Source organism: Oncorhynchus kisutch, linkage group LG9 (assembly GCF_002021735.2).
Source record: "Oncorhynchus kisutch isolate 150728-3 linkage group LG9, Okis_V2, whole genome shotgun sequence".
In the NCBI taxonomy this organism is placed as follows: Eukaryota; Metazoa; Chordata; class Actinopteri; order Salmoniformes; family Salmonidae; genus Oncorhynchus; species Oncorhynchus kisutch.
The window spans coordinates 183,536-197,500 of NC_034182.2; the positions used below are offsets into that span (position 1 = coordinate 183,536).

The 13,965-nt window shown below is 46.6% G+C and overlaps 1 protein-coding gene across 1 annotated transcript in view; it reads left to right on the top strand.

Moving 5' to 3' along the window:
* The first annotated feature begins 2,816 nt into the window (after window positions 1–2,816).
* sema3aa (sema domain, immunoglobulin domain (Ig), short basic domain, secreted, (semaphorin) 3Aa) overlaps window positions 2,817–13,965 on the top strand; it is a 70,505-nt gene continuing 59,356 nt past the window's right edge. Inside the window, exon 1 of the mRNA XM_031831409.1 lies at window positions 2,817–3,588. Within this exon, the coding sequence (XP_031687269.1) occupies window positions 3,480–3,588 (109 nt within the window). The 5' untranslated portion in view covers window positions 2,817–3,479. The remainder of the gene's footprint in view (window positions 3,589–13,965) is intronic.

Sequence of the window (13,965 nt, forward strand, 5' to 3'; positions counted from 1 at the left end):
TGTATTACTGTACCTCCACACCTGGGTATAGATCCATCCCTGTATTACTGTACCTCCACACCTGGGTATAGGGTCCATCCCTGTATTACTGTACCCTCCACACCTGGGTATATAGGATCCATCCCTGTATTACTGTACCTCCACACCTGGGTATAGGATCCATCCCTGTATTACTGTACCTCCACACCTGGGTATAGGGTCCATCCCTGTATTACTGTACCTCCACACCTGGGTATAGGGTCCATCCCTGTATTACTGTACCTCCACACCTGGGTATAGGGTCCATCCCTGTATTACTGTACCTCCCACACCTGGGTATAGGATCCATCCCTGTATTACTGTACCTCCACACGGGGTATAGGATCCATCCCTGTATTACTGTACCTCCACACCGGGGTATAGGATCCTATCCCTGTATTACTGTAACCTCCACACCGGGGTATAGGGTCCATCCCTGTATTACTGTACCTCCACACCTGGGTATAGGATCCATCCCTGTATTACTGTACCTCCACACCGGGGTATAGGGTCCATCCCTGTATTACTGTACCTCCACACCTGGGTATAGGGTCCATCCCTGTATTACTGTACCTCCACACCTGGGTATAGGATCCATCCCTGTATTACTGTACCTCCACACCGGGGTATAGGATCCATCCCTGTATTACTGTACCTCCACACCTGGGTATAGGGTCCATCCCTGTATTACTGTACCTCCACACCTGGGTATAGGATCCATCCCTGTATTACTGTACCTCCACACCTGGGTATAGGATCCATCCCTGTATTACTGTACCTCCACACCGGGGTATATGGTCCATCCCTGTATTACTGTACCTCCACACCTGGGTATAGGGTCCATCCCTGTATTACTGTACCTCCACACCTGGGTATAGGGTCCATCCCTGTATTACTGTACCTCCACACCTGGGTATAGGATCCATCCCTGTATTACTGTACCTCCACACCGGGGTATAGGGTCCATCCCTGTATTACTGTACCTCCACACCTGGGTATAGGATCCATCCCTGTATTACTGTACCTCCACACCGGGGTATAGGATCTATCCCTGTATTACTGTACCTCCACACCGGGGTATAGGGTCCATCCCTGTATTAGTGTACCTCCACACCTGGGTATAGGGTCCATCCCTGTATTACTGTACCTCCACACCTGGGTATAGGGTCCATCCCTGTATTACTGTACCTCCACACCGGGGTATAGGGTGTCTCTCTTCTATTTTTACCCGGCAGGTTCTGAAAGCTTCTGGAAGCTCCTTGTCAATGACTGCTCATTATGCGGTCAACAACATGTCACGATTTATTAAGACGTCCTTACTCAGCAGCACAGCACTCCCTTCCTGCCCAAGGCATCACAAATAGATTGGTGGCGATGGGTCCTGTTGCTGCTGCCGGCAGCATCTCCTAAAGGGCGGGCTGTCTAGGCGTGTTGCGGCATATCTCGCCTCCCTGCTCCCAGTGGGGATTAATACAGGTATTTAATACAGGTATTAATCCCCACAATAGATCAGATACACACACACAGAGAGAGAGAGAGAGAGAGAGAGAGAGAGAGAGAGAGAGAGAGAGAGAGAGAGAGAGAGAGAGAGAGAGAGAGAGAGAGAGAGAGAGAGAGAGAGAGAGAGAGAGAGAGAGAGAGAGAGAGAGAGAGAGAGAGAGAGAGAGAGAGAGAGAGAGAGAGATCCTTTCATGTCTATCTGCACATTCTTTGTTGTGGGTAAACATCTAAAAAGCCTGTTTAGACTAAAGGGGTGATGATGTATGAGGGAGTGGGAGTGCACATATACACATACACACTCGGGTACAAGTACGTACACACACACACACACACACACACACACACAGACAGACACAGACACACACACACAAACACTTGGGAACACATACGTGCACACACACATTCTGTGGAGTTGTTAAGAGGGAAAAAGCATTGTTGGGAGTGTTGAGAATATGATGGTGCACAGACACGGACAGAGACACCAGTACACACACACACACACACACACACCCTCCCCCCACACACTATAGCCATGCAGTATCTACTGCCAGGTTGTGTTTTTGTTCTGTGACTGTTGCAGTGGTGTTGAGGTGTGTGAGCTGACACATAAATGCTTGTGTTTATCACAGCTTTTATCACCGTCACCTCAGTGCTGTTAGGTGCCTGCCGTCACAAACCATGAGAAGAAACAGAGGGGGTCACACCTGCAGGGGCAGAGGGGTGGAGAGTTGGGGAAGGGGAATGCCACAGACCCAGACCAGGTTTACTATAGAATGACTTTAGCAGTGACAGGATCTCTCACATACCTGCTTTACTAGAAAGCCATGTTTTCACATTTCCTTATGGGCCAGGTTTCTCGTCTGAGACATTCAATCAAACCCGTTTTTCCAAGTCAAAAAACAAACGTCCTTCTTTATTTGCAGTGAAATTGATGTGTTTGGACTCCTGCACGCCAAAGAAGTGCAGCACAACAAACATGTATTCATTGAAGCATGCCTTTCCAGGAACAATATACATGTTTAACTAAACCTGAATGCCAGCTCACTGCTTTTCATTGGATAGGGCATTAGATAAATGAATATTAATGGTGTTCATTTTGAAACCAGGTTTGACCAGAGATTACCTGCTGAGTTGCATGCTATGCAGTTTGTCTGTAACTGCATGGGGTAGAGAAGAGGGTAAGCATGTGTGAGTCTGTTAATGTGTCACACCTCTAGAGTAAGGGTGCTGGGGCTGACCAGGGACTGCAGAAGGAAAGAAAAACAGAAGAGAGAGAATAGAGGAAGACGGAACCATGTGCACAGGATTCTCTTCTATTTCACAGTACTTCAACGTTGCTCAGTTCACTCCCTCCCCCCTCTCTCTCATACACACTCCCCCTCTCTCTCGCTCAGCTGCTCTCCCTCCCCTCCTGTGGATGGTGTAGCTCTCTCTCTCTCCCTCTCTGTCTGGCGGAGCCGTGGACAGGATTGGAGGCTAGTAGTGAGTGACTGCGGAGAGAGAGAGAGACTGAAGAGAAGAGAGGAGAGCAGAGCAGAAGAGAGATCTATATTAGCAGTATCTCTGCTGGATACCTCTTCAATATTTCAATCAGAATTCTTCCTCAACCAGCTCGAGCCTCACACTTCCCACCGGACCCCCCATCACCCTACCCTTACCAGGGGGACATATGAACAGCACAGAGGGTTTACCACCCCGGACCTCCACACAGGGAGCCATGTGATACCCCCTTGCGCTGCTGAAATTGCCCCAAATCGGTGCTCTGAATTGGGATTGAAACCAAGGATTGTATCCCCCCTGCCTGAAACCCCCTCCTGGGTTTGTGGATCTTCTTTAGCTGCAAGAGGAGGAAGGGAAGGGAGGGACTGCTAGGTCTCTGCATACTCGGCTGGGAGACACTCTTCTCTGGGCAAGTGTGGGGTGTGTGCCCCCCTTGGGCTGGAGGCCAGCTCTCCAGCACCATGGATTACCTACCTGGGATTGTACTGTTGCTGCTGTTCTGCGGGGCGGTGGTGCCGGGGCAGGGGGAGCCCAAGCACAGCGTCCCCAGGTTAAAGCTCTCCTACAGGGGTAAGTGTGAATGTTCTCTCTCCCCCCTGCCTCCCTGGTTCTTTCTCTGATTCTTTCTCTGGTTCTGCTACAGCCGCCAGCATGGCTCCAGGAGAAATGATGTGCTGTCTGAGTTACTCTTCCTCTTTGTGTCTCTCCTTTCTTTCTTTCTTTCTTTTTTTCTTTCTATGCCTCTCACTCTTCGGTGTATCTTCCTCTCTGTCTGCTCATCTATCTACGTATCTCCTTTTTTATCAATTTCTCTCTAATTCTTCAATTCTCTCAATCTTTTTTTCTCTCTCTCTCTCTCTCTCTCTCTCTCTCTCTCTCTCTCTCGCTCTCCTGCTTCCCCTCTCTCTTTATTTCTCTCTCTCCCACTTAGAATAATGATTTCTCCTTAGCCTTAGATTGTATTCTCCTTACGGTCAGATTGTTTCCATATGCGGACAGGGGACTTGGTTAAATGTATGTATTGGCCCTCGCATTTATTTTCCCCTTCCACTGTCCCCTTCAGAACTACCGCTGCACTGCCGTGAAACACATAAATACACACACACAGAGACACGCACACACACACACACACACACACACACACACACACACACACACACACACACACACACACACACACACACACACACACACACACACACACACACACACACACACACACACACACACACACACACACAATGTACGCATAGACACGAACGGACATGCAAATTCTGAACACACACACTTTAAGGGGTTAATCCGGTCTCCCTAGTTCTCATTAACCCCAAAATCGATTTACCAGCTATTCTCCAAAGTCAACAAGTACTTCTGCTTCTGCTTAGGAGAAGGTCTGTATGCACACACACACATCGTACTGTTTTACCAGATATACTGCATATGGAAAAGATATGCCCTGGATTCAGGGGGTTGTTCAGGGCACAGCGCTACAGAATATTCATGACCGACATGATGTCTCTATGATATAGAATAAGGTCCGCTATGGACTCCACCCAGGTGAGTGTATCACTCATCAGTCACACATCTGGCTGGGCACCGTTCATACGGTGATCCTGTGAGCTTTTGTCGGTCGAGTCAACATGTTATTCTGCCTTCCCTCTGTGTTATTTTGAGGTAGAAGACTGTGGAGAGACCTCAGAGCCGGCTCTCTCCTTTCTCTCTCACACCCTAGACTAAATCAAGCTCTTTGTAATGGCAGACCTTTCATCTCAGGACTAAAATAAACCACAGACATTTTTGGCATATTTTGGGACGTTTCGTTTAATGTCGGTCGTCTGAGAGGCGAGCTGTTGCGGTTCCTTGTCCAATACATGACCAAAAGTACACGGCTAGAGAGCTGTGTGGTATCTCCCTCTCCTTTTCTCTCTCTCTCCCCTCTCTCTCTCTCTCTCTCTCTCTCTCTCTCTCTCTCTCTCTTCGTCTCCTTTAAAAAAATATACATTCCTAAAATTTACAAACATGGGCAATTTGTCCTTTTTTCTCAGGCTGGGAATAAGGTTAGGTTGTTGAGGAAAAGAGTGCTTCTGGTTTAGAGGGGTGTTACTGCTTTGAAATGAGTGTCACATTATTTTTAATCCAATGAGAGAAGTTTAGATTTAACTTGTGCACAGCAAGGCCTGTATGAACTTGACATAACGTTATTTTTAATCAGAGAATAAATCACATTTATCAGCAGTTTTGTTAATCAAAGTATACATTTAGCAGACGCTCTTTTACAAAGCGACATACCGGCACACTTAGGGTTAAGTGCCTTGCACAAGGGCACATCAATAGATGGTTCACTTAGTTGGCTCTGGGATTCAAACCAGTGACTTTTCAGTTACTGGCCCAACACTCTTAACCACTGGGCTACCGTTATATGGCTCTACAGGATGTATACATGCTCTTATTAGTGGAGTGTACTGTAACACCCTGCTCTGTCTCTAGGGGGCACTATGTTGAAGATGTTTCTCTGTGCAGTCAAGGGTCAAGTAGTGTGCTGTAAAAACCGCCGTAAAACTCAGCTCCACCTGCGCCGCCACCGCGTCACATCCTTCCGAGGTAACAATCTACACCAGGAATAGCCCAGAGGCATCATGGGAAAATGTGTTTCGCTTCATTAAAACGGTTCCCAAGATTGAGCCATCTGTCAGTTGACTAGAACAGCAATACTGGTCTTCTCTGATGTACCCCACTTGTTTTTCTGACAGGACGCCATGTTGCTGTCTGACAAGGGAGGAAAGATGTGTCATTGATGAAAGGTGTCATTAGGTGAAGCTGAACTGCATTGTATACAGTGGTGATTGAAATGTGTAGTCAGACCAACCAAAGCACATCAAAGCTGTCGCTCTGTCTGTCTTTAACGTTCTTGCTGCAGCTTGGTGTGTGTGTGACGACTCAACACCATCTCTCTAGTGATTTCCTCTTCAGACTGAAAGTGGCATGTGTGTATTCAGCCGGGGTGGGATGTGTCAGATCTGACACAGACACAGATAATTAGACACCTGGCTGAATGTGATGACGAGTGTGTGTGCGTGTCTGTGTGTGTGTGCATGTTTGTGCGCAGTGTGCGTGAGTGTGTTTGTGCGCAGTGTGTTTGTTAGCCGTGTGTGTGTGTGTGCGTGTTTGTGCGCAGTGTGTGTGTGTGCTCTTGTGTATGCTCATACTCATGAGTGTGTGTGTGTGTGTGTGTGTGTGTGTGTGTGTACATGTGTGCGTCTCAGAGGTAGAGGGGTCCACAGGTGTTGGATGGCTCTCTTGATGCCTGTCGACTGAAACCTTTCTGTTCACACCCACACGTTGGCTAATGGAGAGAGGGAGAGAGGGAGAGAGGGAGAGAGGGAGAGAGGGAAGAGGGGAAGGAGGAGATGAGAGAGGGAGGGAAGCGTTGCTTTAATGAAGGGTGCTGGCAGACTTACAGTAGACTAGGCGGGAGAGAGACTGGTTGTTAAGTGTTGCACCATTCATTCTCTCTCCCTCTTTGAATCTGGCATAGCAATTAAGTCAAATAAACGACGAGGAGGAATTCTCCAGTGAAGGACAGTCAAACGAGCACAGAGTAAACATTTTCCCAGGAGAAGGATCATCAAGCGAGAGGAGAGCTCTTTCCCCAAGGAGGGACATTCAGACAAGTGCAGGACAGCAGTTTGTGTCCCCGGGAAGGACAGTCAAACAAATGCGGAATGAGCAGTTTGTGCAGGAAAATAAGAACAGAAAAACTAAAGCACATTGAGTGACCTTTCTCCTGGGAAGGCTGGCGAAGCGAGTCCAGAGTGAATGATTTCCCTGTGGGGTCAGTCAGGGAGACATTCCCAGTGAAGGATCTGTCCTCAGAAGACCAGAGTAATGATCCGAGTTAATTATTTTTTTCTCTCCTGCAAGTAACTGGGTTTAAGTCTAAGTTAAGGTAATCGTTTATAGTTTATTCAATAACGTCGCTTAGATTGTCGATAGACCGCAACTAGTCCCAAGCATTGAATGGATCATGAGACAAAGTCACAGTTAGCCAAATATGAGTTCTAATGCTCAATGTCATTGAATTGATTATGCTCTAACGCAGATCAAGGTATAGGTTATTACAGCATTGTCTTTCACACAGCAGTGCAACCTGGACATACTGTACTGTATTACGTTCATCCCAGTGGTATTAAACCTGGGAAACACTGACCCCTGCAGGTTACAACAAGCACACACATTCAAGTTTAATGTTTTATTAGTCATAGACTACATGACCAAAAGTAAGTGGACACATGCTCGTCAAACATCTCATTCCAAAATCATGGGCATTAATATGGAATTGGTCCTCTCCCCTCCACTCTTCTGGGAAGGCTTTCCACTAGATGTTGGAACATTGCTGTGGGGACGATTTGTCCTTGCTCGCAGTTTGCTTTCCAATTCATCCCAAAGTTGTTTGATGGGGTTGAGGTCAGGGCTCTGAGCAGGCCAGTCAAGTTCTTCTACACCGATCTCGACAGACCATTTCTGTATGGCCCTTGTGCACAGGGGCATTGCAATGCTGAAACCGGAAAGGGCGTTCCCCAAACTGCCACAAAGTCGGAAGCACATAATTGTCTAGAATGTCATTGCATGCTGTAGGGTTAAGATTTCCCTTCACTCGAAGTAAGGGGCCTAGCCCAAACCATGAAAAATAGCCCCAGTTATTCCACCTGGTATTGCACATCTTAGGCTTGTGCGCGGCTGCTCAGCCATGGAAACCCATTTCATGAAGCTCCTGACGAACAGTTATTGTGCTGGCGATGCTTCTCCTGGCAGTTTGGAACTCAGTACTGAGTGTTGCAACCTAGGACAGACGATTTTTACGTGCTTCAGCACTCGGCGGTCCCGTTCTGTGAGCTTATGTGGCCTACCACTTCGCGGCTGAGCCGTTGTTGCTCCTAGATGTATCCACTTCACAATAACAGCACTAACAGTTGACTGGGGCAGCTCGAACAGGGCAGAAATTTGACGAACTGACTTGTTGCAAAGGTGGCATCCTATAACAATGCCACGTTGAAAGTCACTGAGCTCTTGAGCTCTTGAATAAGGCCATTCTACTGCCAATGTTTGTCTATGGAGAGTGCATGGCTGTGTGCTCAATTTTATACACCTGTCAGCAACAGGTGTGGATGAAATAGCCGGATTCAGCTATTTTAAAGTGTGTCCACATACTTTTGTATATATAGTGTATATACAGGATACACATCATATACACTGTCCAACCAAATGCTGACTTTCAGGTTTCTCCTCGACAACGCAACACCAATAAGAAACAATAAAATATAAGAATATGAACAGAATAAACATTTTAGCGTAAGTATTATACAGGAAGGCACAATTTATAGTCCAATATTTACACATGTATCAGATAAAGGGGGATGTGGGAGCAAGTCTTTAAATTGTGCAGTATTAGAAATAGTGAATAAGAGTCTGGTAGCAGCAGTTGTGATGGGTGTAGATGTGTGAGTGAGTGAGTGATTGAGTGAGTGATAAGGTGCAGAGAGTCCAGTACATGTGGATAGTCCAATTCAAGTGTTCAGCAGTCTGATGGCTTGTAGATATAAACTGTCTCTGAGTCTATTGGCTCATGCTCCGATATCGTCTGCCTGTTGGTAACAGAGTGAACAACTCAAAGCTGGGGTGTGTGTGGGGTCCTTGATGATGCTGCGTGCCTTGCTCAGGCAACGTTTCATTAGATGTCCTGGATGAGTGGGAACACGGCCCCAGTGGAGGGCCTTACAGTCATGGACGGAGCAATTCCTCTACCAGGCTGGGATGCAACCGGTCAGGATGCTCTCGATTGATGCAGTGGTAGTATTTGGAGAGGTTTCCAGGGTGGCATGTCAAATTTAGCCTTAGGAACTAGAGACGCTGTTGCTCCCTCTTGACAGGAGTGGTGGTGTTACTGGTCCTTGTCAAGTCCTTGGTGATGTAGATGCCAAGGAACTTAAAACTGATGACTCTCTAATGAAGTCCCATTGATGTGGATCGGGCGTGTTCCCTCCTGTGCTTCCTGAAGTCAACAATCAACTCCTTTGTTTTGCTGATGTTGAGGGAGAGGTTGTTGTCCTGGCACCACAATGCCACTTCACTTACCTTCTCCCTATAGGCTGACTCGTTGTTGGTTATCAGGCCTACAACCGTGGTGTCGTCAGCAAACTAGATGATGGAGTTGGTGTCGTGCAAAGCCACATGGCCGTGGGTGAACAGAGAGAGAGAGAGGGAGAGGGAGAGAGAATGTGAGAGAGAGAGAGAGAGATAATGTGAGAGAGAGAGAGAGACAGAGAGACAGAGAGAGACAGAGAGAGACACAGAGAGAGAGAGAGAGAGAGAGAGAGATAATGTGAGAGAGAGAGAGAGAGAGACAGAGACAGAGAGAGACAGAGAGAGACAGAGAGAGAGAGAATGTGTGTGTGAGAGAGAGAGCGAGAGAGAGAGAGAGAGAGAGAGAGTGAGTGAGTGAGAGAGAGAAATAGAGAGAGAGAGAAATAGAGAGAGAAATAGAGAGAGAGAGAGATAATGTGAGAGAGAGAGAGAGAGAGAGAGAGAGAGAGAGAGAGAGACAGAGAGAGAGAGAGAGAGAGAGAGAGAAAATGCAAGACAGACCAAGACAGTGAACGTGAGATGAACCATTGCAACATGAGAGATGGGACTCATAAAACTATTGTGATTGTAAAAAAGACACACATCTCTCGCGGAGCTTGGGGGAATATTAAAAGGCTTGTTAAACAACCTGATAGTTACTCTCCTCTGGGGTAATTACTGGGCCCTTTAACCTCTTAATGAAGACCCCGGTCGTCCCGCAGTGACCTGTTTCGGATGGGTGGAACTGTAATAGAGGGAAGAGACTAGCCCGCCATCGGAATTCACTCGGAACCATTCAAAATAGACACTCTCTCTCGGCATGGAACCGCACTCCAACTCAACGCAGTCTGGAGTAGAGCTAACCCATAATAACCCCTGTCGAGTTCCACAGAGACCTCTCTCTGGCTCTCCCTCTCTCTCTCTCCCTCTCTCTCTCTCTCTGGTGGATCTGTCCATTCTGTGGGCCTCCTCTGACAGAGCGGATGTGGATAATTATAAGGTGTGCTCCCAACGCGCCGACCGACCCCTGAGACGTCTGCCTTCTCCTCTGTCTCTCCTTCCTTTCCTCCTCCCTCAGTTCAGTCGCTCTCAGGCAGCTCACAATACCGCAGCCCCTAAGTACAGTTTTCAGTCAGGCTCCTCCAGTTGACTTTCTCTCCCAGTCTGCCTAGTTAGCAGGAAAGGGCAGCATGCATACCCCCCCCCCATCCCAAACCATTCCATCCCAGGCAGAATAATGTCAGTACTCTGAGCAGACCACAACACTGGGCAACTCCCATTACTGTGGGCCAGTTTGTATACTGCAGAATGAGTCAGCTTGTGTATAACACACAGGGTTGCACAATGACATGATGGCTTTGGAGAACAAACAGTCATTAATCAAAGCATTTAATGATCTGTGTAATACCCGAGTTTGTTTTATAGTGTTGCTTGAACATTTGTGACGGGGCTACAGATGTTGTATCTTAATCCTGCAGCAACAGGAAATGTGTAGATTATAATGTAGGGGGTTGATGAAAATAATCTAACTTTAGAAGCCTTTTTAAACCTTGAATACACTACAGATGCTACAGACCATTTTGTGAGAAGACAGATTTTCGGGATGTCTCATGGTCTGACAAACACCGCTCTAGCTCTGTCATCTTTCACTGCAGATGGGATGTCTCATGGTCTGACAAACACCGCTCTAGCTCTGTCATCTTTCACTGCAGATGGGATGTCTCATGGTCTGACAAACACCGCTCTAGCTCTGTCATCTTTCACTGCAGATGGGATGTCTCATGGTCTGACAAACACCGCTCTAGCTCTGTCATCTTTCACTGCAGATGGGATGTCTCATGGTCTGACAAACACCGCTCTAGCTCTGTCATCTTTCACTGCAGATGGGATGTCTCATGGTCTGACAAACACCGCTCTAGCTCTGTCATCTTTCACTGCAGATGGGATGTCTCATGGTCTGACAAACACCGCTCTAGCTCTGTCATCTTTCACTGCAGATGGGATGTCTCATGGTCTGACAAACACCGCTCTAGCTCTGTCATCTTTCACTGCAGATGGGATGTCTCATGGTCTGACAAACACCGCTCTAGCTCTGTCATCTTTCACTGCAGATGGGATGTCTCATGGTCTGACAAACACCGCTCTAGCTCTGTCATCTTTCACTGCAGATGGGATGTCTCATGGTCTGACAAACACCGCTCTAGCTCTGTCATCTTTCACTGCAGATGGGATGTCTCATGGTCTGACAAACACCGCTCTAGCTCTGTCATCTTTCACTGCAGATGGGATGTCTCATGGTCTGACAAACACCGCTCTAGCTCTGTCATCTTTCACTGCAGATGGGATGTCTCATGGTCTGACCAACACCGCTCTAGCTCTGTCATCTTTCACTGCAGATGGGATGTCTCATGGTCTGACAAACACCGCTCTAGCTCTGTCATCTTTCACTGCAGATGTGGAAGTGTATCTCTAGCTTAAACTGATGGATGTTACGGGTATTCGTCCGCGGGGTGTCCGTGGGGTGTCCGCGGGGTGTCCGCGGGGTGTCCGTGGGGTGTCCGCGGGGGCGTTAGGGTTAAAGCGTAGAGAAAACTGACTGGGAGAGATTGAATATGTCCACAAACACTCCAGCCTGCTGGTCTGCACACGTCTGTGCCAGCAGCCTTGCAAGGGTTAACATGCTTGTATGTCACAGACACAATGTGTGGCTTGTGTTTTAGGCACTTTTCCACTTCACTTCTGTTCCTTATTTGGAATGGAACGTTTTCATATTTGTGTTGAGAAATGTGTGCTCTTTAGAGTTACGTTGACATTCACAAGCTGTGGTTTGGTGTTGATGACTTTTGGTCAAGTTCAGTGCATTATTTATTTAGCCGAGGCAGAGCATGCAATCCACAAAGCAGATTCCATGTACAACTTTCATTGTCAACTACACAGAAGATGACTGAGTTTGGAGCGTTTTTATGTCATCTTTCTTTTTACAGGAAGTCTATGCTGAGACCAAGGTCTCTTCTGATGACGTACCGGTCTAGCACAACAAATCACATCAAAATACAATATACACATTAAAATACACATTATTATGCACAACAAATCACATCAGAATACAATATACACATTAAAATACACATTATTATACACAACAAATCACATCAGAATACAATATACACATTAAAATACACATTATTATGCACAACAAATCACATCAGAATACAATATACACATTAAAATACACATTATTATGCACAACAAATCACATCAGAATACAATATACACATTAAAATACACATTATTATACACAACAAATCACATCAGAATACAATATACACATTAAAATACACATTATTATACACAACAAATCACATCAGAATACAATATACACATTAAAATACACATTATTATACACAACAAATCACATCAGAATACAATATACACATTAAAATACACATTATTATACACAACAAATCACATCAGAATACAATATACACATTCAAATACACATTATTTGACACAACAATACATGAAAAGCAAAACACAGTCATAAAAGACACATTCTTCAGTAAAAAGGTCCCCTAACAGCCGTCTGAAATGTCCTAAACAGAGGCACCTATTTGTCCAGTATGAAAGTGCATTGGAGATCATTCCACACGTAAGGCAGGTATACCCAACTCAGTGGAGATGGAAAGAGTTAGCTATCCCTGAGACCGGGTATCTCGTAAGGCAGGTATACCCAACTCAGTGGAGATGGAAAGAGTTAGCTATCCCTTAGACCGGGTATCTCGTAAGGCAGGTATACCCAACTCAGTGGAGATGGAAAGAGTTAGCTATGCCTGAGACCGGGTATCTCGTAAGGCAGATATACCCAACTCAGTGGAGATGGAAAGAGTTAGCTATCCCTGAGACCGGGTATCTCGTAAGGCAGGTATACCCAACTCAGTGGAGATGGAAAGAGTTAGCTATCCCTGAGACCGGGTATCTCGTAAGGCAGGTATACCCAACTCAGTGGAGATGGAAAGAGTTAGCTATCCCTGAGACCGGGTATCTCGTAAGGCAGATATACCCAACTCAGTGGAGATGGAAAGAGTTAGCTATCCCTGAGACCGGGTATCTCGTAAGGCAGGTATACCCAACTCAGTGGAGATGGAAAGAGTTAGCTATCCCTGAGACCGGGTATCTATTAAGGCAGGTATACCCAACTCAGTGGAGATGGAAAGAGTTAGCTATCCCTGAGACTAACTCTTTCCAACTCAGTGGAGATGGAAAGAGTTAGCTATCCCTGAGACCGGGTATCTCATAAGGCAGGTATACCCAACTCAGTGGAGATGGAAAGAGTTAGCTATCCCTGAGACCGGGTATCTCGTAAGGCAGATATACCCAACTCAGTGGAGATGGAAAGAGTTAGCTATCCCTGAGACCGGGTATCTCGTAAGGCAGGTATACCCAACTCAGTGGAGATGGAAAGAGTTAGCTATCCCTGAGACCGGGTATCTCGTAAGGCAGGTATACCCAACTCAGTGGAGATGGAAAGAGTTAGCTATCCCTGAGACCGGGTATCTCGTAAGGCAGGTATACCCAACTCAGTGGAGATGGAAAGAGTTAGCTATCCCTGAGACCGGGTATCTCGTAAGGCAGGTATACCCAACTCAGTGGAGATGGAAAGAGTTACCTATCCCTGAGACCGGGTATCTCGTAAGGCAGATATACCCAACTCAGTGGAGATGGAAAGAGTTAGCTATCCCTGAGACCGGGTATCTCGTAAGGCAGGAATACCCAACTCAGTGGAGATGGAAAGAGTTAGCTATCCCTGAGACCGGGTATCTCGTAAGG